A 27823-nucleotide genomic window follows, 5' to 3' on the forward strand; every position below is an offset into this window, starting at 1 on the left:
AATGACATACAAATGAGAAACGCATATTTTTTGATGAAAAATATCAATAACTTTGAGTTAAATTGAGATATCTACGATATCAGCATTGCAAATTGTTTCTCTTAAAAAGCTCTAAAAGTCGTTCAAAGGCAGTTTTGAGATGAAACTTGAAATAAAAAAGTTAGAGCGTAAACTATGTTTTTTCAATATAAATCGGTTGTTTTCAAAGATAGAGAAAATCTTTTTTTTTTACAAAGTTACTTAAAATTAATGAAAATATGACATTGTAGAACAAATTTTTCTTCTATCTACAAAGATAAAAAAGTTAGATACTAGATTGCATCGAAAATGTTGGTCACCCTAATTTTTGATAGTTTTTAATTGAGCGCTTTATCATATGTAACAACTTTGTAGAAAAAAGTTTTTCTTTAAAATGTTGCTATAGAGCTCTAGACACAAATTTCCCCCTAAATTTGGTTTCTGGACCATTGTGCATTGTCGAACAGAAAAATGGCTCCCGCCAGATTATCCATGTTTATGCGAATGGTATGACACAAAAAACGATTTGTGACAAATATGAAATAAAAAAGTGGTTATACTCCAAATATCGGACAGCTGGAACGATTGCAGTTGAAATCAAGAGAGGAAGACCTCGTTCTACCACCTCTAAGGAGGAGGTTTTGATCAACAGGTGCATTAAAAATGACCCCACAAAATCAACCTTCAAGGTAGAAAGCAGCTCTTGGTATCAACTCGGACATTCAAACGACGTTACCATTATTCTCTCGACGTCCTGTGAAAAAACTTCTGATTTCATTGAAGAACCTGAATAAAAACTTGTATTCGCTCAACCTCATTTTTGCTATACTCCGTAGAAATGGCGTTCGGTTCTATTCAGTGATGAGTCTGAGTTCAATATATTTGGGAGCGATGAAATTTTTCGCGTACGCCGACCGGCCGGAAAGCGCTTAGATCTACGGTTATGTCAAATCTGTGAAACACGCGGAGGTAAACGATCCCCAGACCATCGATCGTTTTATGTACAACAACATCATGAGAGATGTTATGTTACCTCATGCCAAATGCCGATGAAGTGGATATTTCAGCAAGATAATGACCCCAAAAACACCGCCAAAGTGGTCATACAATGGATTAGGGACAATGAAGTGGTGGTGATGGTGTAGCCTATACAATCAGAGGTATACAGGCAGAGGTACGAACTGAAGACCAGTTTTCGAAGAAATCCGAAAGGCGAAATTCCGCAAAGCGTTATTGACAACCTTATCGAATCTATGCCTCGAAGATGCAAGACTGTAATTAACAATGCACACTGGGCCAGGGTTGGATTCTAGCAGAACGGAATTACTAGCGCTCTCAGAGTTTGACCAATCGGTTTCCGATCCTTTACAAACTTTCTTGGTATAGTTGGTGCTTCAAATTGAATGTTCGAATTATTTCGGAATTTAGCCGCGAAGGTGGCGTTGCAATGCCACCTTTTTCCCTTACACGCTAGAGCTTTGTGGGTTTCGATAATGTTGTAGATCTCTTAATTCTATGAAACTTTACAGAATATGGATATACAGAATATGGATGCTATGAATACTGACTTCAAGGCTGCGTTCGATCGTTTAAATAACATCATCCTTCTACGAAAGCTAGATAAACTAGTGCTCTTCTCCATGCTCGTGAGATGATTTCGTTCGTACCTGACCGGCAGAGTTGTATGTGTCAGTCTTGGGTCGCCACATTCTGAGCCATTTACAACTTCTTCTGGAGTGCCCCAAGGAAGCAATCTGGGTCCCCTTTTATTTTCACTATTTGACTATTTGCGGTTTTCGACAAAGTTGTAGATCTCTTAATTATATGAAACTTTACAGAATATACAAAATTTCTAGCTCTTTATGTTTCAGAGATCTACGAGTTTTTATAGAATTTGTCTGAATTTCAGGTTTTATTGTGATAACTTTATGAGTTCACTTGCAATAATTTCTTACAATTTTTTTCTCGATAGAAATGGAATAATTACGTTATTTTCTTTCGAGTTCAGAGGTTGTTTATGTACTTAAGTGAGTACAAAAGCCTGATTAAGTAACTTACGTTTTCGTGGTTACTTATGCTTATCGTATTCAAATAAAGAAATTTTCTTAGCTATCAAAAGTTAGTGCACTTCGTAAAACTTTCTGAAACTATGAAATGGAGATTGTATGTTTTATGTTATTCATTATCCTTCTCCCGGCAACCTAGAAAATAATCAATGTGCTAGAGAAAATATCTGATTTCATATTTTTACTCATAACACTGAGCAACGTCTCAATGCCTATTTATTATCTTAAAAACAACTTTCCTTTTAGTCACCCAACTCTCCCAAAAACCAACTAAATGAGTGAGCGATAAATCTCGCAAAGTTTAAATCGAGCTTGTTATGAACCACCTTGTAATCGTGAGTATAATTATTTTAGTGGAATCTTTAATTATGATTCACTCGAAACCATAAAAAACTGACATACGCCACCAACATCACAGCGTTTGTTATGAACTTGATTTTCAATGTAAATCGGCCCATTTGTTGGGAAAATTTGCACAATTGATTACGATAATTGCACACTTGAAAAGTGAGATAGCTTACCTGCGCCAGGGTACGGGGATCGACACGGTTGGTGATCATTGTTTGCATTAAACTCCTAACAGACCTAGTTTTGAGGAATGCCAGCTACAACCGAAACAATTTATGTTTGCTCGTTTGTTCCAACTCATCGAGTGAAAAAGACAGTGTCTGCGTTGTGGTGCGTTTTTTATAATGACCAGCAAATGTACACAATACCAAGGTGAGTGATCTTGTCATCTACAGAAACAGTGAAACGTAATTTGGAAAAAGTATTCGTTTAATAAATTATCTACATTTACATGGTCAACTTTTATATTTCTATAAAACATTGTCGACAATAAATAACCTATACTGCGTTAAAACTAGACAAATTGTGACCATTACTGGTGAATACTCTGAAATCACGCCTTCACATTACAGGTACCTTACTATGGGCACCGGCACTCAATAAATTAGCTCTCGAACAATAATACTACAGAATTCAAACAACAACAACAAATTGGATGAATATTTTCCGTTTCGACGGTTATGCCCCCAATCAAGGTCGTCTCAATTTTACGCTGACTGCGATACTATTATCCTCGGCATCTTTCACTCTCACGCTGTTCTACTCGGTTGGCTTGCTCCACGATTCGTTACGCGTACCACGTTCATCAGACCTAAAGTAAACATATAAAGGTTCATTACGGTGCAACTTTCGCTGGGCGCAAAACGAGGCGTGCTGAATCAGTTACGCTTACTCACTTTTTTCTTTCGTCCATTTTTGACAAACACCCAAAAACATTGGCTAGATCATACACATTACACACACTCAATCCGTCCATTCGCTGCTTCACGTTGCCACCACCACGCCACGCCGCTTTGTTCATTGATTGATTCCTGCTAATGTTTCTGCAAGCTGACAACCGACGCGAACAGGGCGAAGAAAAAGCCGGCCAAACCGGCGGCCTTCACCAGTAGTATCAGCCCGCCGACCATCGCCGGGAACATCATCATGAACTTGAGCTTGTAGGCCAATAGCAGTGGGAGCAGGTATTTTTTCAATTTGTGCTTCAGGTGGAACTTTTTCTTCTTCTTAAAACGAGCCTCCGGGTTGGGGTCATCGGTGTCGTCGTCGTCCTCAAAGTCCTTGTCGCTGTCGTCCATGACATCCGCTAGATCTGTAAGAAATGGAAATGATTTAGAAAGGTTGGTGCAGGTTGGTAGTGCAGGAAAAACGATATTGTCTATATATCTGAACTGGATAGAAATAACAAAGCCGGCAATATTTTTGATATGCCAGAATGATAAAAGAGTTATATCAAATTCTGTTATCATACAGTTTAATGTTCAAAAGTGTGTCTTTTTAAAGTATATTTATAACAAAATTTGTTATTCAATCAACAAAATACCCGATCAAACGATTGTAACAAACGGGTAACAAAAATATAACTAAACCTGATAGAAATAACAAATCCTGTAATATTCTTGATATGCCGGAATGATAAAAGGTACAGAATCATATCAAATTTTGTTATCATGCACTTGAATGTCCATAAGTGTGTTGTTTTAGGGCATATTTATAACTAATTGCTAAATTCTTCGCTTCTGTGTTTGCACCGAACATCGCTTCTGATCACGAGGTTGAACAAGCTGTAGTTGATGTTCCTGCTGATATTATTAATTTAGACACGTTCGAGATCACGCAATCGATGATTACTGCTGCGACCAATAAGCTCAAAAATTCTTTTCTCCTGGACCTGATGGGATTCCAGCCGTTGTGTTTCGTCGATGTATTGCCGCATTAGTTTCCCCACTCTGCTCAATTTTTAATAGCTCATTCGAACAGCGTAAATTCCCGAAAATATGGAAACAATCATTTCTGGTTCCAGTGTTCAAAAGTGGAGATAAAAGTAATATCCGTAAATACCGTGGAATTACAAATCTCTCGGCAGCATCGAAATTTTTTGAAATTATTGTCAATCGAAGTCTTCTAGCTGGTATGAAGCGCTATATCTCTACAGACCAGCATTGTTTTATGCCTAGACGATCGGTTACCACGAATTTATTGGAATTCACGCATACTTGTTTAACACAACTGGAAGCAAAATGCCAAGTGGACGTGGTTTATACGGTTTTGAAAGCCGCATTTGACAGAATTGACCATCGTATACTATTGCGCAAAATTAACCTGCTTGGTGCTTCTGACAGCTTATTTGCATGGCTTAGTTCATACCTGTGTGATCGATCACTTCGGGTGAAATTGGGAGCGTGCAGCTCAACTCCGTTCGTCAACTTGAGTGGTGTACCTCAAGGAAGTAACTTGGGACCGCTGCTTTTTACAATATTTTTAAACGATGTTAGTATTTTGCTTGGTGACGGATGTAAGGTTATATATGCGGATGACCTAAAACTATATTTCGCCGTGAAGTGCATAGAAGATTGTCACCGTTTGCAGCAGTTACTGAGTATGTTTGTAGAATGGTGCCATCGTAATAAGCTGAATGTCAGCATCCCTGAATGCTATGTAATGACATTTCATCGGAACTCGCAGCCTATAATGTTCAACTGCCATATCGATGGAGTCGTGCTCAACAGGGTTGAAGAGATGAATGACTTGGGTGTGACAATGGATAAGAAACTCTCCTTTGCTAGTCATCGATCGGCCGTCATTGCTAAGGCTAATCGTCAGCTGGGGTTTATAACCAAAATAGCCAATAATTTTAATGATCCGTATTGCTTGAAAGCTCTGTAATGCTCTTTAGTGCGACCTATCTTAGAGAATGCTTCACTAGTTTGGCTTCCACATCAACTGACCAGGAGTTTACGAATTGAAAGAGTGCAAAACAGATTTGTCCGAATCGCTTTAAGAAATCTGCCTTGGCGTGACCCACAGAATTTGCCAGCATCACTGTCAAGCTAGAATGCGCTGCTAACAGAACGCTCGTAAACAAACCGGTGAAGTGGATTGCTTCCGTTCGTGTTTTTCATCGAAATTAGTTCCGAAGTGCTCCGAAGTGTCCGTTGTTGATCTGCCCGTGTTAATTTGTCCGTGTGAGCTCTGCTGGTTTAGATTTTTCGTTGTGAAAAATCTCGGCTTGACCTGTTGCGGTATATCATTCGCCATTGTGAAGCAACAATACGATATTGCTGACTGCTCGATTTCATTCGTCGCACACACACGAATCAGCTATGTCTCTTCACCGTACACCGCCTTCCAATTCTAAAAACATAACAAACAGCGCTACGAAGCGCCCGAGGAATGATGGTGATATAGATGTCTATAACGGCTCTATCACACTGGATGCCGCAGTGCGAATGCTAATGAATCAGTTTACGGCGACGAGAACGCTGATTGATGAAATGCGCAATGAAATTAACACCAAGATTGACGAGGTTAAAACTGACTTAGAGCAAAAGTTGACCGTTGTTTCAAACGACATCCACACACTCAGAGCTGAATGTGCTACGCAGTATCAAAACTACGATGATGTTTTGAATGGACTATGCGGGAGGGTTGATGAAAAAAAAATCTCGGCGACAATGGACAACCTGAAAAATAGGAACGAACTGATCGTCAGCGGTATTCCGTTTCTCAAAGGCGAAGATTTACTGGCATACTTCATGGCGATATGCAAACGGCTTGGGTTGAATGAGCGAATGAAGCCTTCGGTTTACATCAGGCGTCTTAAATCGGGAGCGATGAACGACGGTGACAACAGTTTGGTACTGGTGCAGTTTGCGTTGAGGAATCAACGAGATGATTTCTATAGTGCTTACCTTCGCAAACGTGATCTTTAGTTAAATCATCTTGGGCTTGAGTCGACGCGACGTGTATACGTGAATGAAAATCTTACGGTAGCAGCACGTAAATTGAAGGCAGCATCTGTACGTCTGAAAAAAGCGGGCAAGCTTGCATCTGTTTTCACTAAGCTGGGAGTCGTCTTCGTGAAGCATACTGCTGCTGCTAAGCCCATCGCCATCCAGTCCGAGGAACAACTCAATCAATTTTCGTAAATATGTATTGGTAGTCCACTATCAGTGTTTGTTTAAATTTTATATAAGTGAAGATTGTACAATGTTAAATGACAAAAACAATATCTATACCTTATTTCAGCCCCCTGAAAATTGCTTCCATTTGCCTACTTAATGTCCTCGTTGAACAGTCATTCCCGGTGCTGTGATGAATGCAGTTCTTCCTGGAAAACTTAATGTGTGTCATGGAAACGCCCAAAGTATTTGTGCAAGACGATCAGCTAAACTTGACGAAGTGAAAAATCTGCTACAAGGATCTAAGGTCAGTCTCGCTTGTTTTACAGAGTCGTGGTTATCACCCAAAGTCAGTAATCGCAGCGTAGCTGTTCCTGGGTATAAAATTTTTCGCAACGACCGACTGTACAGGCACGGGGGTGGAATTGTATTTTATTGCAAGGATCACTTGCGCTGTAGCAAAGTGTTCAGTACGGTGTTAGACCATGATTCCGATGATAAAACGGAATGCCTTGCATTGGAGATTCGGGTTGGCGTAGAGAAAATATTGATTATGGGCGTTTTCAATCCACCCGAAAACGATTGTTCAAGGTTTCTTATTGATAAGTTAGCTGATTTTACAACACAATTTGAGACCATTTTACTCGTTGGTGACTTTAATACAGACTTGAGTACTCGTAACAATAGAAGATGCGGATTTGAATCAGTACTTGAGAGCTTCGCTTTGACGTCTGTCGGTGAGGAACCGACTTTTTCCACAATTCTGGATGTTCGCAGCTGGATTTATTCATAACTAGTTGCAATGAGAAAGTTCTTCGATTTAATCAGGTTAGCTTTCCTGCCTTGTCGCAGCATGATCTGATTTTTGGCTCCATGGATTTTGACACTTCGCCTGAAACGACGACTCAGACATACCGTGATTACGTTAATTTCGACGCATTGACCCTGCAAAACGCCGTACTTTCCGTTGCCTGGGATGAAATGTACTCCAAACATATTACTTGATACCTTCAATAGTCATCTCAAACGTATTCATGATCAGTGCATTCCACTCCAAACAAGAAGTAAACGTCAGCGAACCAACCAGTGGTTTGACCATGATATAAGAAAGTCAATACTGGAGCGTGATCTGGCTTACAACGATTGGTTGAATGCTCCGGCGGATTCGAAGACGCTAGCTAAACAGCGATATAAAGCAATCTGGAACCGTACCAACGCTTTAATCAAGGATGCCAAAGCACGTTTCTTGCACGACCACCTGGACAATAGAATACCGCCTAAAGTTCTCTGGAAGCGAATTAAGCAACTTGGTTTAGGCAAGGAGCAGGTGCCAGTTGACTGTGATTTTGATCCCAATGAAATTAACCGGATGTTTCTTGCCAGCTACACGGATAACTCGCCTCGGCGACCACGCTATTTTGAAAACGCTTCCCCTCACAGTTTTTCGAACATTCGAAGATTGGGAAATTGTCAACGCAATATGGGACATTAAGTCAAATGCAACAGGTAGCGATGGATTGCCCATAAGTTTCATCAAAATCGTTCTTCCTTTACTCTTGCAACAATTCACCTACATTTTTAATGCTATCATTGAGTTTGCAACTTTTCCTGAAGTCTGGAAGCAAGCAAAGATACTTACACTTCGGAAAAAGCCTCATGTTCATGCTCTAACGAATCTGAGACCGATAAGTATTTTGTGCGCGATGTCTAAAGTTTTTGAAAAACTATTGAAGAAGCAAATGACAACGTTTATTACTGCGAATCGTTTACTGTCGGATTGTCAAGCAGGCTTTCGTAAAGGTCACAGCATCAAGACAGCGACCCTACGTGTTTATGATGATTTAGCAGCAGCAATCGACAAAAAGGGAACCGCCATACTGCTTCTTCTGGATTTCTCCAAGGCTTTCGATACGATTTCGCACCATAAGCTATGCTCAAAACTGGTAACTAATTTTAACTTCTCGCCTAGTGCAGTTAATCTCGTAGAGTCGTATCTCCTAGGAAGGACGCAAACAGTTTTCTGCGGTGAACATTACTCTGAAATTGGAGAGGTAACTTCTGGCGTGCCACAGGGTTTCGTGATTGGTCCTTTGTTATTTTGCTGCTACATCAACGATCTGCCAACGGTGCTAAGATGGTGCTCGATGCAAATCTACGCAGATGATGTGCAACTATACATTAGGCGTTTTGGACCTTCTGCTCACGAGTTAGTAAGAGTGGTGAATGAGGATCTGACACGAGTTGCCGAATGGTCTGACCGTAATGAACTTCATATAAACCAAACAAAGAGTATGGCAATATTTGTTAAAGGCTGTCGACGTAACACGGTTTCTAGTAGTTCGCTGCCTGCTATCGTCATGAAGGGACAAACTATCGAATGGGTTGAAAAAGCTGTGAACCTTGGTTACGTGTTTCAAGCTGATTTAGAGTGGGACGGATTAATTAACCAGCAATGCGGTGAAATTTATTCTTGTTTGCGATCGCTCTTTAGTACTGCGTCTTCCGCATCTATGAATATTCGACTGAAGTTGTTCAAGGCTCTGATACTACCGCATTTCTTGTTCGGAGACCTTCTGCACGTACGGCCTAACGCAAGCTCCATGCGCAGGTTACGAGTTGCACTCAATAGCTCTGTCCGTTTTGTCTATGGTCTGAACCGCTACGCAAGAGTAAGTCATCTCCAGCACAATTCAGTAGGATGCTCGATTCAGAACTTATACGCATACCGATCCTGTGTGTTTCTATGGAAACTTTTTAAGACGCAATCACCCCCAGTGCTTTTTCAAAAACTGATCCCAACCTAAAGTCGCCGTTCTCAAAACTACATAATTCCACGAAACAGTACGGTTGGCTACGCTAACACGATGTTCGTCAGAGGTGTGGTAAATTGGAATTTGATGCCTTCTACGATTAAGCGTTCGACTTCGGAAGCAAATTTCAAGAGGAGCTGCCTCGAATTTTGGAACTCTAGACAAACATAATTATATATTATTGTTGTAAAGTTAAAGTAGTAAATAGGATTATAAATTATAAATTAGATAGTTATGTATATGTATTTAACGTTATGCAACTCGGAGGTAGTAATTTAAAAGGTTTAACCTTACACTACCAGGTGATAAATAAATTGAATTGAATTGAATACTGTGATCGGTGCAAGCTAATCAATCTTGACACCCTAGCTCGACGACGGAAGATTCAGCAGGCAACATTTGTCGCTAAGCTCCTGAACACTGAAGTAGATTGTCCCAAACTACTATCTTTACTTGATTTTCGTGTTCCATCGCGTGCTTTAAGGACTTCTACTCTTCTCCAAACATGGTTTCATCGCACAGCGTTTGGATTTAATGTCCCTATGTCTTCGATGATACGTGCATTCACTTCTGCTGAGGATTTATTCGAATTTGGTGAGCGTTCCAGTTGTTTCCCCAGTCGAGTGGCAAGATCTGCTTGTTTTAAATTATGACGTTGACGATAGTGTTATATTCATATTCATTAAGACTTTATGTTAGATGGATAAATAAACTAATTAATAAATAAATGAATAAATAACAAAACTTGTTATTCAATTGACAAAATATATTGTACATTCTAATTAATTCTGATCTTTTTTTGCCAAAAACCTTACAAAACATGCTATAATTTGTAATAATCAGTAAGTAATTTTGAAGTTTAGAACACAAGTTGATACAAAACTTTCGTAACAAAGTATCAAGATTAGTTATAATCCTGTTATTTTTGATTGATCGGGTTTCTTGGTGAATTGTGCGTTGAAGGCAGCATTTAGCGGTCATAATCCGAGACATCATGCGAATGAAATCTCGTCCTACATCCAACCCCCGAAACCAAGGTTTGGTGGAAACCTTGGGGATGATGCTGTGTAGCCACCCCCCCAGTTCTCCCTTATCCCACGAGGCCTGCCAGTTGACAAGTGTACTCTGACGTGAAAATTTTAAAAACTCATTGTAGGCAATTGGTCTGTTTTAAATATCACCGTTTGTTGCGCCCATCTTAGCCAAAGTGTCCGCTTTCTCATTGCCCGGAATGGAACAATGAGAAGGGACCCACGCTAAGGTAATCTGAGAAAATTTTTCGGATAAAGCACTCAGATGTTCCCGTATTTTTCCCAGGAAATACGGAGAATGCCTTACATCCTTCATCGATCGGAGAGCCTCAATAGAACTGAGACTGTCCGTAAAGATGAAGTAATGGTCCGTGGGCATTGTTTCAATAATCCCTAAGGTATACTGAATTGCAGCCAATTCTGCGACGTTAACAGAAGCAGGATTAACGAGCTTGTAGGAGGCGGTAAAATTATTGTTGAAGATACCGAAGCCAGTGGACCCGTTGAGAAGTGATCCATCAGTATAAAACGCATTGTCGCAGTTGATGTTTTTATATTTGTTATAAAATATTTTAGGGATCTGCTGCACGCGTAAATGATCCGGGATTCCACGAGTTTCTTACATCATGGATGTATCGAAAAACACAGTAGGAACAGAAGTATCCAACAAGTTGACACGATTGGAGGTGTATGAGGAAGGGTTTATACTTTGAGACATGTGATTGAAATACACTGTCATGAAACGGGTTTGAGGATTAAGTTCAACTAGCCTATCGAAATTTTCAATTACCAAGGGGTTCAAAACCTCACATTTGATGAGAATACGAGTAGTCAGATCCCAAAAGCGGTCTTTTAATGGGCGAACGCCCGCCAAAACTTCCAAACTCTTCGTATGGGTCGAATGCATGCAACCTAAGGCAATACGCAAACAACGATACTGCAATCGTTCCAGCTTGATTAAATGGGTGTTTGCAGCCGAGCGGAAGCAGAAACACCCGTACTCAAGCACCGATAATATCGTTGTTTGGTAAAGCCTTATGAGGTCTCCTGGGTGGGCGCCCCACCATGATCCAGTAATTGTCCGGAGAAAATTTACTCTTTGTTGACATTTTTTTATCAAATACCGAACGTGACATCCCCAGGTGCCTTTCGAATCGAACCAGACACCAAGATATTTAGATACCAAAACCTGAGAAATCGTTTCACCCATAAACTGTAAGTGGAGTTGAGCAGGCTCACGCTTCCTAGAAAAAACTACTGTCTTAGTCTTCTCCGGAGAGAATTCGATACCTAGCTGTAAAGCCCAAGCAGACAAATTGTCCAAGGTATCTTGCAATGGTCCTTGCAAATCGGCAGCTTTGGCTCCTGTAACAGAGACCACGCTGTCGTCTGCAAGTTGTCTTATCGTGCATAAATTTGCCAGACATGCGTCAATGTCATTCACATAAAAATTGTAAAGAAGGGGGCTTAAACATGAGCCCTGGAGAAGACCCATGTAGCTAATACGAAAAGTTGCCAAATCGCCATGCGTAAAATGCATGTGCTTTTCGGACAACAAATTGTGCAAAAAATTGTTCAAAATTGGAGAAAATCCTTGTTGGTGCAGTTTACCCGAAAGAATGTCAATAGAAACGGAATCAAAAGCCCCCTTAATGTCCAAGAACGCAGACGCCATTTGTTCTTTGCGAGCATACGCCAGCTGAATATCTGTTGAAAGCAACGCAAGACAATTATTCGTCCCTTTGGCACGGCGGAAGCCAAATTGAGTATCTGATAGTAGACCGTTTGATTCGACCCAACGGTCTAAACGACGGAGTATCATTTTCTCCATCAATTTCCGGATACAGGATAGCATTGCAATCGGCCTATAAGAGTTGTGATCAGAAGCTGGTTTTCCCGGTTTTTGGATGGCGATCACCTTCACTTGCCTCCAATCCTCCAATTTGCTCCGGGAACTTATTGAACAAGTTCAACAAGCGCCTCTTGGCAGTGCCGGGTAGATTCTTCAACAAGTTTAATTTGATTCTATCTAACCCAGGCGCGTTATTGCTACAGGACAGGAGGGCAACTGAAAATTCTGCCATCGTAAAAGGTGATTCTATCGCATCGTAGCCCGGAGACGTATCGCGAACAAAGTTCGAGAATCAAGCCCGCGAGGAGGTTGTATTCTTCAAGTGGTGGGTGATGTTGAATCGATTCGACAGCTTCTGATATCATTTCATCGCATAATTTCCAATCGATATTCCGTGTGAGGTCATACGGAATATCAACTGATCGCGTGCGAGTTGATCCATTATCAATTGAAATAAGAATAGGCAAATGATCGCTACTGTGGGGATCAAGGACTACCTTCCATATGCAATCCAACCGTAGCGATGTTGAACATAAAGATAAATCTAAAGCACTGGGGCGCGCTGGAGGTTTCGGAACGCGTGTCATATCCCCGTTGTTTAATATTGTCATGTCGAAGTCGTCGCAGAGGTTATAGATCAAAGAGAAACGGTTATCATTAGAAGGGGAACCCCAAGCCACGCCGTGAGAGTTAAAATCTCCCAAAATCAAACGTGGCGAGGGAAGAAGTTCTATTAAATCAAAGAGCAGCCGCTGCCCAACCTGTGCTCTGGGAGGAATATATATATATATATATATATATATATATATTGAGGCAATACAAAGCTCTTTACCTTGTATTGTCATTTGACATGCGACAGCTTCGACGCCTGGGACCGTGGGGAGGTTGATACGATAGAAGGAATAGCACTTCTTAATCCCTAGAAGTACTCCTCCATAAAGCGTGTCTCGGTCGAGGCGAATTATATTAAAATCAAGGAAGCTAAGATCAACATTTGAAGTGAGCCAAGTTTCACAGAGGGAAAATACATCGCATTTATGCTTATTAATCAAAACTTTAAATGAATCAATTTTGGGGATGATACTTCTACAATTCCACTGTAAAATAGAGATAGAATCCTTTATCTCAGCCGATGAATTAGCCATCGAAGGATACGATCTCTGCAAGGAGGGGCCATTTAGCAGTCAACTGCTTCAAAAATCATCATAGGATCAGTTATGTTGAAATTTTCAAAAATCCAGTCCACAATATCTGAAAACTTCAGCAGTCCAGATTCTGGCTGAATCTTGGACGAAAAAGAAGGAACAGTTGGGTTTTTTGATGTTCCTGGAAGTGCCGGAAACTCCTTACTTGAATTCAGTTTTGCAAATTCCGGAGGAGTTTGCTTCGGATTTTCTACAGCACTTTTTTGTTTCTTAGTATCAGTCACTTCAGATGGAGACCTTCTCTGTCCTTTCCTAGGAAGTCTAGGGGAAGAAAGGTTTTTCCTCTTCCTAGACTTCCCGGGTTCAACAAAAGAAGGTTCCCCAACTGAATAGTCAGAGTCAGACTCATCGGATGACAAGACCTCAAAAAGATTCGGGGAAACCAGTTTGGTGGCAGCGTCTTTCAGAGACCGCTTGATCTTTTCTTGGCGCTGTTTGTACGCGGGACATGCAGACAGCTCATGCGGAGTCTGCCCACAATAAAGGCACTTTTCAGCACCCTTACTACAGGCGTCATCCGCATGTTGCTCTCCGCACTTGCCACAACGTGCTTTATTGCCACAGTGGGAGGCCGTATGGCCCAACTGTTTGCACTTGAGGCAATTCATTACCCGCGGTACAAACAAGCGCACGGGTAGACGCACCTTATCCACAAGCACATAGCAGTCGAAAGTCACGCGAAAAAAGTCTGATGGGGTGTAAGTTTTTACACCCTTGTCGAGCGATACTGAATGTAATTGCTTACATTCAAGTATCTTGGCAGGTTCAAGGCTAGAATCCTTGAAAAGGCCTTTTCCAGCCTTCAACAGTTCCTCGACAGTCAGACTCGATTCGCTGACCACACCGTCAATCTCAACCACGCGAGCTGGAATGTACACGTGGTACTTCCACGTGAAGAGCTCACAAGCAGCAATCTCGTTTGCTTGCTTGAGGTCGGACACCAAAACACGCAGTTTATTCGGGCGTACTTTGGTTATTTCAGTCACGGCTGTAAACCGTGCCAGATCTCTACATATTTGCATTGTGTTCAATGTTTTCACTTTCGGCCGGAAAAATAAAGCCCCAATACCAGCTTTGCCCTCCGGATACTGCTTAAGCCGATGGGTAGCTTTGGAACTTTGTATCCGGGAGGGCCAGGCGGTAGAACGAGCGGGTTTTCATCCCCGCGTTCGTCGTCCATGTTGAACGCGTAAGCCACACACGCAAAATGCCAATCAACAAATAATATTGTAGAAAAAAACTAAGAGAAAAAAAACTACTTACTCCACCGCAATCAGCGCACGGGCGATGCCAATCTCCAGTCCTTCACACAAGAGTCCGCTAGCAAAAGCTGCAGCCGCTCCAGCCACACAGCAGCACCAGTACAGCCAAACAGCAGTACGCCGGGTACTGGATCTCTTGCAGTAGCGACACAACGTACAGTCTGTGGCGTACGGTAGCAATAGGCGATGATGCGTTCCTTTGTCTTCAATAGACGACGGCAACGAGCAGCAGTGCACACGCAATACAATGCACGGTGACCTTGAAGGCGATTAACTGGTCGGCACTATCGAGATCGAAATGAAATTGCGACCGAACACGACGAGAGCACAACTCGGAATGTCGTTTAAGATTTAACTGTGAAAAATCCATCTAACAGTTAGATAAAAAGAAATATTTTTTCTAATTTCCAATATACCTGATAGCTTCCTTCAGCAAAGTTGTGGAAAATTTTTAAAAGAAAAACAATTGCTGAATACTGCGATGTCCTATCTGTAGGTTGGACACGACAAAATAGAATTTTTTGTAGAACACCCCTCTTTAAAATCAATTTTTCGTCTATAACTTTTTCTATGATTGTCAAAACAATGAATCTAATAAAGTATTGAGAGAATCTTAGTATAATGAATTGAATCTTAGAACATTTTGCATTGTTTTGACCATTACAGACAAAAAACCGATTTTAAGGAGGGGTGTTCCACAAAAAACTTTATTTTGTCGTGTCCAACGTACAGATAGGACATCGCAGTATTCAGCAATTGTTTTTCTTTTCAAATTTTCCACAACTTTGCTGAAGGAAGCAATCTGGTATATTGAAAATTAGAAAATATATATATTTTATTTAACTGTTAGGTGGATTGATCGAAAAACTAAAAACGCCAAAAGTAAGGCCATGTTCTATGAAACAATTTAGCTGAAGACATTGAGTACATAAAATCAGTTTTTCACAGTCAAATCCAGAACGATCACGATTTTTCGAGTTTAGACCACTGTGCACTGTGGGATTTTCAAATAAATCTTTCCACCAACTGTTAATGTCTTGAAATATAACCCTTGGATTGTGTAGAAACTATTTTGGAAGTTATTTCATAAAATGGTGTTTGAAAAACGTGCTTTACAATAAATATTTCGTCGTTTTTATATCACTTTTTTGTACTTTACGACTTTCAAAAGGGCATTACTCAAAAATGTACCGTACGATGATTTTAAAATTTTGACCAGAGATCCTGGACGTCATAACGAATCGAATGGTGTACTCAGATTCTTTGGTGCATTTTTTTTATAATAACGGTCTCTGGTAGCACCGTGAATATACTTATAATAACGGAACTAATTTAATTTTATGGGTTCGATGATTACAGTTAGCCTCCCGAGAGTCCGTTGTGACCTTCGCAAACTTCTTCAAAAATTAAAAGAGAAATAGATTTACGAATAGTTGATATTTTTAAGAACAAATACCGTGACATGGAGTAAAATTGATCACCTGAAAATTTGTGAAAAAAAATACTAATCAAAAGATATTGCTCTTACAACATTAAGCAATGTTAACGTGTCCATAAACGCCCCCCCCTAAATGTTGACACTGGTGCAGAATTTTGTTTTCAATAATTCTAATAGCACAAAACGACATCTTTAGCCCATAGAAACGTCTGTGTAAAGTAACAGCCAGATAAAAAATAATTGATTGAAATGCTTGCGCTATGTTGCGTGAAATTGCACAGGTTTTCCAGGTGATCCACCAAGGATATTGCAGCGGCAAAAGAACCGGGCAAATCCGCCTGCATCAACTAGCTTGGAGTATTGGAACCGAGCTGTGACAATTCCTTACCTTGATTCTCTGGAAACACGGTTCGATGAAGATAGTGCACCTGCCTACGCGTTGTCCTTGCTCTATCCCGCTAACGTAATACGCATGTCGTTGGAAGAGTAATTTTTTATGAAGTTGACAATTTTGTTGGAGAGGTGGAAGCTTTGTATTAACATTGCAGCAGTATGAGAGCAGATCGTAAGAACTTGGAAGAGTTGGATCTTATAGACCTGCTAGCTAAAGCCCGTTCTTTCTTCCCTGCGACTGAGAAAGCAGTTAAAATTGCACTTGCTCTACCATGGAAACATGCACGATTGAACGCTCGTTCAGCACATTACGTCGGGTGAAAACCTGGCTGAAGTCAACAATGTTTGAACAGCGGTGAGTGCTCTCTGCTTGCTGAGTGTTCATCGGCAGATGGTCAACAACAATCGTGAAAAGACACATGAACCTCTTTCGGAAGGTTTGACGTTTGATGCCCGATTTTTTATTGAGAATATTGACTGTGTCTTCAATCTTCACGTTCTTGGGAAGCTTTGACAGGATGTAGTTGAGATAGCGGCTGTGCGAATGGGTGTCCAGCTTCCGGAGAAGTAAACGTACCTTCGCCGCATCATTCAGCTGGCCTGCATCGTTCTCGAAAAGGTCCTAGTAGCGGTTAAACAACAACGTCCGAACTAAACTCCGTTTTCTTCGTCGAAGACAAAGTCGATGATGTTCGAAGAGATGGACTCCAAAATCTGCTCCGGGGTTGGTTTGATACTGACGCTGCTGCTGCTGGACCGCTATCCGCTGTAAAATTTGGGCCTTGTGAATCATATCTCGAATTCCCGGTTGCGGCTTGGACAAAGAATAATCAAATTTTCCACTCTGTTGTCAAGGACAACTTTTCACTGGTTGCCTTGACGTAAGAATCACTAAAGACTAGTATTTATTTCTATTTGTCAAAACACACTAAAGTCGCTTTTTACGCAAGGGATACGTGTCATGTAAAAAAACGCGTAAATTCCGGAATCCGCTTAAAAAAACGCGTAAATTTCGAAATCCGCGTGAAAAAAACCGCGTAAATTCCGGAATCCACGTAAAAAAAGCCGCGTAAAAAACCCACGTAAAAACAACCGCGTAAAAAGCGACCTTAGTGTACCATTTTTTTTTACTTCTAAAATTTTGAAGAGCTTGCCCCCCCCCCCCCCATTTTAAATTCTGGCTACGTCCATGCCTAGTGTGCATAAAGTTTTCAGTGTTCTCAACTTAATCTATCGTAAACTCTGCTTAGGTAGTTGCAATATTCAGTAACACAGTAACACTTTTTATCTACGCAAGCACTGATTGTTTACACATGACAAAGTGAGACCAATTTGAATGTTGACAGTTGGATTACTTCACACAATACGTAAGGTTGTGTGTGTTTATTATAAAGAAGTGCCTTCAATTGAGGAGGTCACAATAAGTAGCATGCGACTGTGTTGGTATGTTGACAGTTTGATCACCAACATTCACAACCCGTTTTCCAATGGGGCAAATTGACGATATCGCGACTAAATTGAGTACCTCGGCTGCAAACAGTTGCAGTAGACATGTCTCTAATCCGATGGTGAAACATTTGAACACCACAGAGGGCATTTCGTATTACTTTCCACTGAATGCTGGAGACCCAACACGCAACGCCGCACAGTGCGTTCAATGTATGGGAACGCGGGACAAAAAACAAAACAGCCATTCTAGTTTTTTTTTTTCAATTGGTGTGACACGAAAAATGTTTAGTACTGATAAGAGCTACTATTTGCATAATTGGCGAATGTCAAATACGTAATCGCAAAAATGTCTCAAACGCCATTTTTTGTACATAGGCATGAAATGATAATTTTCCAAGAATATTATCCATTACGAAATAAAAGGCTTTAAAAGCATATTAAAATAATTTATAGGCGATGAAAAAGTGACCTAAACGCCATCACAATTAGTTTTCATTATTATTTTTATTTAATACCCTTTTGATTACGTTTATATACGGTTTACTGTTGCAAAATATTTAGACATCATTAATCCAGGAATCTTTTATGTGTTTTACACATAAATTACGTGTTATACATAAAAATAAGGGACATATGTACGATAAACTGATCACACATTCGAAAACGCGAATTCCGGTTGAAAGTGCAAAATTGAGCAATGGGAATCATTTCCAAAGTTTGAAGGATATTCCAAATAAGGGGAAAAAGTGAAATTCAGAGAGGTACTTTGGGGTACTTTTCTTGATGATCGATTTTAAACCGAAAGTGTCTTTTTTCTTCAAGCATAAAAGAGCATGACCAAGAAGCCTTTAACTTCCAAATGCGCTACGTTGTGTCTCAATAGTAACATGTTAAACGTAGTAGTTGCATGCCTCTACCGTTGCCATATTGGTTTTAACTTGAAAAGATATAGAGTATATTAAAAACTTAATTTGAAAACTATGAGAATTTTTCAAAAATAACGTATCTTTTGAATAGTTGAAACCACTTCACAGTAGATGCGTTTCATAATCGTATGGGTGAACTTACGAGATAAATAATATCATTACAGTACGTCTAAAACATGTATAAAAATATCAGCATATAGAATTGGTTCAATAAGAAATCAACTCTTTTTGGTTTTTGTCTATGGAACGATGCACTGTGCGCCGTCGGCTTATATGCAAGCCGATATTGTGATTTCAGTACATAGTGCGTTCGAGAAGACGCGCGTGTAAGCCTCAACGAGCAGACACCCGAAATGTATACACGAAGTCAAAAAACTCGCCCTGGTGGTTGCCGAAATTGTCGAAGTCGTGTTTCAATTAGAACACTGGGTGTTTTTGATTTGTGTTGACACTGAATTGTAATGAAAATAGAATCGATGGAATAGTTTGGAACATACATGCGGCGTTACACTGTATTTCGACATGCTTGACCAGAACTGGTGGTACTAGCCGAAGATCGCAACTTTGTAATAATCACGCCATAAGTTGAAGTCTAAATACGAAAAACCGCATGCACCCTAGCGCCGCATAGCGGGGTATTTCAGTATTATATTGTCTACCAAGTTTTTTTTGTAGAAGCCTTTAGCCTCCTGAACAAGTTTGCTGAACACTGTAACTTTCTAGTAGGTCGGAATCATGAGATTAGTTAAGTTCAAAATACGACACATTGTGTGCCTACTAGCGCCACATAGCGGTAAAATTTCAGCCTTTGACCTACTGAACAAGTTTGCTGAAAACCGCAACTTTCTACTTTTTCAAGTGTATTTTTTTTGGAAAGACAGAATTAATATCTACAACTATTATCACAACTTTGTCGAAGACGTCACACCAATCAAACGAACCGAAGTGCTTTTTTTATTTTATATTAATTTTTCACAATATTATGACCCACCCTATGCTGAATAAATGAACCACCCTAATAAAACAAGTCCCAGAGAGCAAATTTTTGCAAAAAAAAAATTTTCAGATGACACCAATTCTCGACGTTTCATGCAACTTCAAGGCATTTGGCATAAAAAAAATTTCGAAAACCGAAATTTCACGTACCCCTTGGGTGATTTTTCGGTTTCAAAAAAGGCAAACTTCAATCGCTTTGCGCCACCCCATTTTGAGTCCGATTGAGCTGAAATTTTGCACAGGGTGTTTTTTCGAGCGGGTGAAGGTTTTTTTTTTTAAATTTTCTGGTCACTTTTTTTCCATACGATGAGTGGCACCCTAGTGCCAATGTCAATTCTAGCTTGCCCGGTACAATTTTTCATATTTACTTATTTTTATTTTATAAAATAAGTCAGTCAAAACTAGTTGAGGGTTAATTACGTTAAAAAAAATTGATAAAAGCTCAAAAAATGTAATTTTCAACAATGAATATTCCATACCATCAAAGAAATACTGATGAATGCGCAGGAAACCACAGCTTTTGCAACAAACCGAATAGAAATCGATCTAACGACGATCAAATAAGAGCAAATTTAGCAACAAACAGCTCGTGAGCCAAAATAAACAAATTGTAACCTGAAATATCGTTAATGTCGTTTCCAAACTAGCTGTAAATGAGTAAATTTCAGAAGAGAAATCATCGTTTATCTTTAGCATATCGAAAAAAAAGCACATTGCCAAAAGAATGTATGAATTTCAATGGTGATCAATTTCACCCCAATTTACCTCATACTACCTTATAGACTTATCGAATTTATTTCATGAAGTAGACGATAAAAATTTCACCAATAGCCTTAGAGGTTTACTGGAGCACATACCAGTACTTGTTTTAAAATTATACTATTTCGGAAAAAATGTATATGTACTTTTTTGTTGTTGTAAAATTGTATCATTAGAAAATAACACAGTGCAACAAAAATTTACTTTTTTCTGCCCTGTTTTCTATATATACTTTTCCTGTGAATTTTGATGCAAAACCAAATTTCCTTGAGTTTGAACATATTTCATATTAAGGGGCATCAATCGCGCAATTTTGAATTTTTGAGAAATCGAAAATTTTCGTTTTTTCAATGTTTGTTCTAAGACCAAATATCAAAATTTTAAGAGTTTGTCCAGATATAAGTATCTTCTTACTCATCTTTTAAAAAAAACATCTTAAATCGGACAAAAACTGAACCCTAAACGGTGATTCTGAACCCTAAACGGTGATTCTACGGTGATTCTATTTCAAAAAGCAAAATAATATCGAGTTTGTCTGAGCATTAATGATAATGCACTAATTTCTAAAATTGGTAGTCAAATAATGTCTAATTTTGAGTGAAAAAGTCTCAGAAATCGATTGGTAGGTGTCTGATCCACGTAAAATATCAGCAACATATCAATTTTGCCTCAATTCTCCTACAATACTAAAATAGGTTTATCTCGACGTTAGATTAACTTATTTGAAATTTGTTTCATGTAATATGCGATACTCAAAGATACAATAACAAATTGTCTTCACATGATCCTCTCCTTTTTGCGGGGAACTTATTTGAAATCTGTTTAAGAGTGTAAACGATACTCATAGATACAATTTCAATTTGTCTTCACATGATCCTCCCCCTTTTGCGGGGAGGGGATTGCATTTTTGGCCAGGCCCGGTCAAAACATTTGAATCTCGCATAACCTGTGAGACAGAATTATCATGAAACAAATTTCAAATAATTTAATGTAACGTCGAGATGAACCTATCTTAGTATCGTAGGGAAATTGGGGCAAAATCGACATTTTGCTGACATTTTATGTGGATCAGACACCTACCAATTGATTCCTGAGACTTTTTTGCTCAATATAAGACATAATTTCACTACCACTTTTTGATATTAGCACATTACCATTAATGCTCATACATTTTTTTTGTTGGGTTTTAGCTACCGCGACCAAAAATTAGATCTATTGTAGCATTCTCCAGCTTTTTATTACCTGATCAGAGTGAAAAATTACTATGAGAACTAACTCTCAGCCCCATGATTTAGGTATGATCCCAATTAGGTATTATGTGCCGTATAAACTGCACTAGCTTATTAGGACAAGACAGCCAAATTTCAAAGGGCCGTAACAGTCCCTTTTCGAAATAGAGCAGACTTCCGATTACTGCAGTGGTCAAAATCAGACCGACATGTTTCATAGTCTAAACGTACCTTTAGAATTTTGATATTTGGTCTTCAAACAAACTGGCGTCGAAAAAATATCGAAAATTTCCGATTTCTCAAAAATTCGAAATGGCGCCATTGTTGCCCCTTAAGTTGAAATATGTTCAAACTCGGGAAAATTTGGTTTTGCATCGAACTTTATCAAAAAAGTCATGCATAGAAGCTAAGGCAAAATCATACATAGAAGCTAAGGCAAAAAAATTGTATAACTGTGATGTAGTGAAAAATTTGCCACACACCTTAAAAAATCCAAACTTTCCTCTTTTTTCGGCGAAAAGGTATCAATGTTCAATGGGCAAAAATATGATGGTATCTTATCACTCCAATGCACTTTTCTTATTCCTCATGGGTTCTGAATAAGCATAGCCGGATTCACACTTTGAGACCCCCCACAAAAGTTCGCTGTTCATCAATGGTGTTACAAAAGTTCTACCACCTGGCACACGATTGCTATATGCGGATGATACTAGAATTTTTAAACTGATCGAAACTTCTGAAGATTACCATAGGCTTCAATCGCGTATTGACGCGTTAAGTGACTGGTGTCATCGTAATTACATGTTGCTAAGCATTCCTAGGTGTACTATGGGCACAGGCTTACAACCAACTAACTCAACTCCATCAATGAGTTCGAGCATCCTGTAATCTATGTAAAGCAATCGGGGCCAGCTAACTGGGCCGGCTAATGGGGAGCCTGAGAATAAACCCATTTCTAAAAGTCCGTTGACATCGAACAGCCCTGATTCTAGAAGTGGAAAAACTCTACGCAAGTTAACTTTATTTCGAGGTGTTTTAATTTGAAGTGTGATGTTTGCTTGATTTTTTGACATCCAAAAGTTATGTTTGCGGTCGTAACGAGAGGTTTGAAATGACCGCAATTCAACAGTTTTTCGTGGATGATATTGACGTTTTAATACCGTGATACCGTATGTTTCATACATAACGTTTCGAAGTTGAAAATTGATTTTCAACTGAAACAACGGTGGATACTGTTAATAATGGTTAGTTAAACAGAAATATGTACTAATCATGTAAGATAGTTTCTCTAAATACCCAGGAGTTTGTCGAAATTAATATCATAATGTCAAAAATATTTGTTATCATATGTTAACTAAAACCGGGATAAGTGCTGTTTCCGGTAATGTCCTGTTGATCGGTATGTATCACGTAAAAATACTAGTATTTTGGTTATAGTGGTGAAAAGGAACTTTCCGGTTGCTTCTATTTTCGTTGTTTATTGCTCTGCGAAAATAATCAAGAAATTCTTATTTTTTGTTTCTGGGACAGTTGTAGCCTTATTTACAAGAAGGAAACTTTCTCAATTGATGAAAAAGTGTACTGAAAAGTCATTTGATGTTAAATTCAAGTATTTGGAGCTGACTAGGACAGAATTTAATTTCAAAAATGTCGAGCATCACTTTAGGGTGGATTACCTCATGCCAAAAATTACCCGAATCCACACATTAGTTTTTATTACCAATTCATGATACGTTTTCAATGCAACAAATATATTAAAATAATTATGATCACGTTTGTTGTTTGAAGTGTTCCACTGTGAGATGTGGTAAATAAATAAAAATCTAATATATAAAGGACTTTTTTGTTATTTGCATTATATCATTCAAAAAAGTATGACTTGAAAATTTGTTCTTTCCAATCCGAAACGATTTTTCTTTCAGTTTGAATTGATTTTTCAAAAACAAACCAAGAAATAAGATGCCAAAAAATAAATTTTATATGTTTTTTGACATTCTGTCTCGACTGATCCGAAAGCATTGTCTTGGAATCCCCAAGTGGCCATCCACATATCACGTGGACAGATTTTTAACGATTTTGACCCCCCCCCCTTATCCTCCGTGGACAACTGCCCATATAAATTCTAAAAAAAATTGTATGGACCGTGGACATTAGCCAACCCCCCTCCCCCAAAGCTGTCCACGTGGTATATGGATGGCCCCCAATATTGGTTTCAAAAGTTGAAAAGATTGGCACTTATTGAGAAAACATTAAAGGTTGTTAAAGATTAATGTCCTAAGCTGAATATGTTTTAAAAACGAAAAATATCGAACTTGAATTGACTTGAATAATCAAGGGATCTGAAACTAATCACCATAAATATCAATTTTGCAACACCAATCCACAATACGGATGTAACATCAACTGATTAGTCTTACCTCGCAATAATGAGTTCATATTTCGATACGATTATTGCTTCTTTCGAACTTGTATTGCCACATCGTATTGATTGTATTGTGATTAAGATACTTTCACCCGTAATATTAATGTGTGAATAATTACGTACGAAAATAATTGATATGCTCTTTCTTCGAAGCTGTCTGCGTTAGCCTGCAGTAAAACATTGAAACTACTTCGGGTAGTGTGCTTTCCAGAACCAACTTTCCATCATTAGTGATGGCGTGATGTACTGTTTCACGTTTTATTTGAAATACGCAATAGTTAAAACTGAAAAGTAGATCAGTTAACGGCCCAAAAATATAATGCTACTGATGATAGTGCAGTTGTAGAGAATAAGTAGTACTGTAATTTTCCTTTATATTTTTTTAAACAACCCGACTATTCAATTAGCTCAATGCTTATTCGACCTGTGAACCAGCGCCAGGGCTCAAAATTACATACATCATTGAAGTTTGATATTTTTGAAAAGTCTTTACTAAAACCCAACAAATAAAATTGATTGTCGGATTACAGGTAAACCGGACTAAGCGTCGAAAATATTTTTTTGAGCAATTGGAGCTTTTTTCTTATTCTGGAGTTGGGTTGTTTAGCTATTCACGGATTTCTGATTTTTATATATCATCTAAAAGAGTGTAATTTTCTGAGCAAAACGTGATTTTATAAAAAAAAATTTATCATTGTCTTTCGATTTTTAAATGAAGAATATAAAATCGCCACAATGACAGTGGTATATGGACCTTTTTACGTACGAATGTGTTAGTGCCACTAGCTAAGGAAAATATTTACAAATAGAAACAATGCTTTGTTTCTAGTAGCTGGAAAAATATTCAGTTGAACACTCATTATATGTTTTTTACTTGTTTCTGAATAAATTTTTTCATTTATGATCAGAAATCGGAAGAAGCTGCTGAATATAATCGACCAAAAATGTTAAAAAGTGATTAAAGTCGAAGCAACGAGCTGCCATGATTTACAGTTTGGAGGAAACAAAAGCAACTTTACACGGATTTACAAGTTTACTAGTGTGCGTAGGTGAAAAGTCACTTATCTCTATGGGCGAACTGTCATTGTAGCGATTTTGAGCAGATTTTGAGCAGTTTTGATTCGGGATTTAAAAATCGAAGAACAACGATAGAAGTTTTTTGAAAATCACGTTTTGCTTGGAAAATGCAGCTCTTTCAGATGATACAAAAGACTGATATAGCTAAACAACCCAATTTTAGCTTTCAAGAAAACTAAAACTTAGTACAGATAAAACATACTAAACGTTGTTGACTGTAGCTTGAAACTAAAGCGTCTAGTGATCATGTAATCCCCGAAATTTATGATTTTTTTTTTAAATCTTTTTAATGCGACTTTTTTGTCACTGTTTCAACTTTGTTGGGTCGGAAAACGTAAAACAGGTTTCGAATCTCTAAATAATGTATGTATGATAACCTAAATCATGTATAATAATTTTTAATATAAGATCAATGCGGAACATCTGGGTATTTTATAACGGGTGTCAAGAAAATTAATCTATTTAGCACGTAGCAAATCTCTCCTTGTATTTTCGATAAAAAAAAGAGTAAAAAACGTCAAAATGATATTTGACAGCACCTGAAAGTATTTGCCTGATTCTAGAGACATTTATTTCTTCATACTATTTGAATCAGTGAGTGATATAAACAAAAACAATCGCCCTCTTCCGGCGCCATTCTGTTGGTTTATAGTTCACTCTGGTTGATTGTAATTTCGCGTAACTCTTTTTCCCGCAGTTCACTAGCACCGCTTTGTATTGTTCAAATGATCGGATCCCGACCAAATATTTCTGAGAGGATTATATTATTGTAAAGAACACAGTTGGTTATAATGTTGATATTTCATGTTGCCAATATCAGTAGGATAGCGCTAACTCTTTTTGAGTGAACAGATAATCTTAAACTGAAACTAACCTAATTTCACACGAAGATGATTATCGAAAACATGAATGCAACGCGCTTGCTTTGCACAACGGTTTCGTGTTGAGTTTCATTTTCACTTGGTGAGTATGGCGTAATATTAAAATGATATAATTGAATAAAAGACGAATGACCAATCTTCAAATCGTTTTAAAAATATCCTAAATATCTATCTAACTCACCCGAATCCAGAACAAATCGATATAAGTATTTCTCGAGGTCAGTTGACCTCGCCGCTCGTGTCACCAGATCGGTTATACTATCCGATTCACTACTGTCGGACTCGATTGTTCTGTAGTTCCGACGAGCTAGTTGTGCGCTATCCTTTCGACTAGCGGTTTCATCGAGCTCCATGGCGTCGTTGCTCTCCATCTCGTCAAATGATGGCATCGACCGATTGTTAATCCGACTTCGTCCCGGTGGTGTAATTTGTTGCAATTTCCACCGCTTGTTTCTGATGATTTCACTCGCGCTTGGTTCCGAAAACGAATCCATTCGATCTAGGTTCAACCTTCTTGGTTGTGGTCGCAGGTAAAGTTCACTGGCACTAAGCTTGGTGTTTTCACTGTCACTGAGTTGCGGCCCTGCAGTTTCAACAATATTCGGAGCGGATTCTCCATCAAAACCGCGAACGGATGTTGTCGGGATGGAATGACCACGGACTTCAGGTATTGACACAGATAGTAGACCGCAGCCGAGGATCACTAGCAGAATCGTACACCTTCTCACCAGGTACATAATTGCATCTGTTTGGCACCGGAACACTTTGTACACTGATTGCTTTCTCTGATTTTTTAAAACTTTTCGGCGCTACAGCAGAACTAGACAAACTCAAGTGCACACCTCTCAAAAGTAGCTGTTTATGTTCTCTTTAATCTAATTATTTTTATTGGTTCAGCCTAAACTGATAGAAAAGTTTTCACTTTACGATACCTCCAATCACGTTAGCATAATAAGCACACTCATGTCCACCGCTAAAGATTCCTCCTTTGCCTATTGGAACTGCGTGCTGAATGGCAGCTTTTCGGGAAAGACTCTCGGTCAAATTTGAACCCACTGGCGAGCCGCCCGGTTGCCGGAATGTGAATGGGGCTTGCCAAAGTCAACCAAGTGATCTGCGCGGTTCGCTGCCTCGGCCTCTCGTGTATATTCAAATGCCGTTGCTGCGGGCTTTTTTTGCGGCCTTTAATCATAGCGTGGCTTTCGATTCCCAACCTCTCCACTCTTCGTCGGTGCGCTCAGGTTCAGTGGAGTGGAGGCTTTTCGGTGGAGTCTGCCATATCCACATGGCAGGGTGGCTTCCACATCCAGCGACGTGAATCGAATAAACGGCAACTACCAACCTGTTCATCTAGACACTAGACATAAATAATGATTACGATGCTTTGGGTGTTGAGCACGGCAGTAATGAGCACAATACCGATGATTATGACGCTACTATGTATTGATGACAATACTTGTGCTGACATTCGATAATCGGAATCGTTTTGTTGCAATAGTTTTGTTATGAATGAAGTTAGATGTTTTCACTTATGAAGTTA

The 27823-nt window shown here is 39.1% G+C and overlaps 1 protein-coding gene across 1 annotated transcript; it reads right to left on the reverse strand.

The window, feature by feature from the left end:
* Positions 1-2843: 2843 nt before the first annotated feature.
* Positions 2844-27547, reverse strand: LOC129718468 (uncharacterized). Its single transcript, XM_055669256.1, has 3 exons — positions 26465-27547; positions 3329-3744; positions 2844-3243 (listed from the first exon to the last, which is right to left on the reverse strand). The coding sequence occupies exons 1-2, from the start codon at positions 27018-27020 to the stop codon at positions 3467-3469; spliced, it is 834 nt and encodes a 277-aa protein (XP_055525231.1). The 5' UTR covers positions 27021-27547; the 3' UTR covers positions 2844-3243; positions 3329-3466.
* Positions 27548-27823: the final 276 nt, after the last annotated feature.

This window comes from Wyeomyia smithii, chromosome 1, assembly GCF_029784165.1.
Source record: "Wyeomyia smithii strain HCP4-BCI-WySm-NY-G18 chromosome 1, ASM2978416v1, whole genome shotgun sequence".
NCBI classification, from domain to species: Eukaryota; Metazoa; Arthropoda; class Insecta; order Diptera; family Culicidae; genus Wyeomyia; species Wyeomyia smithii.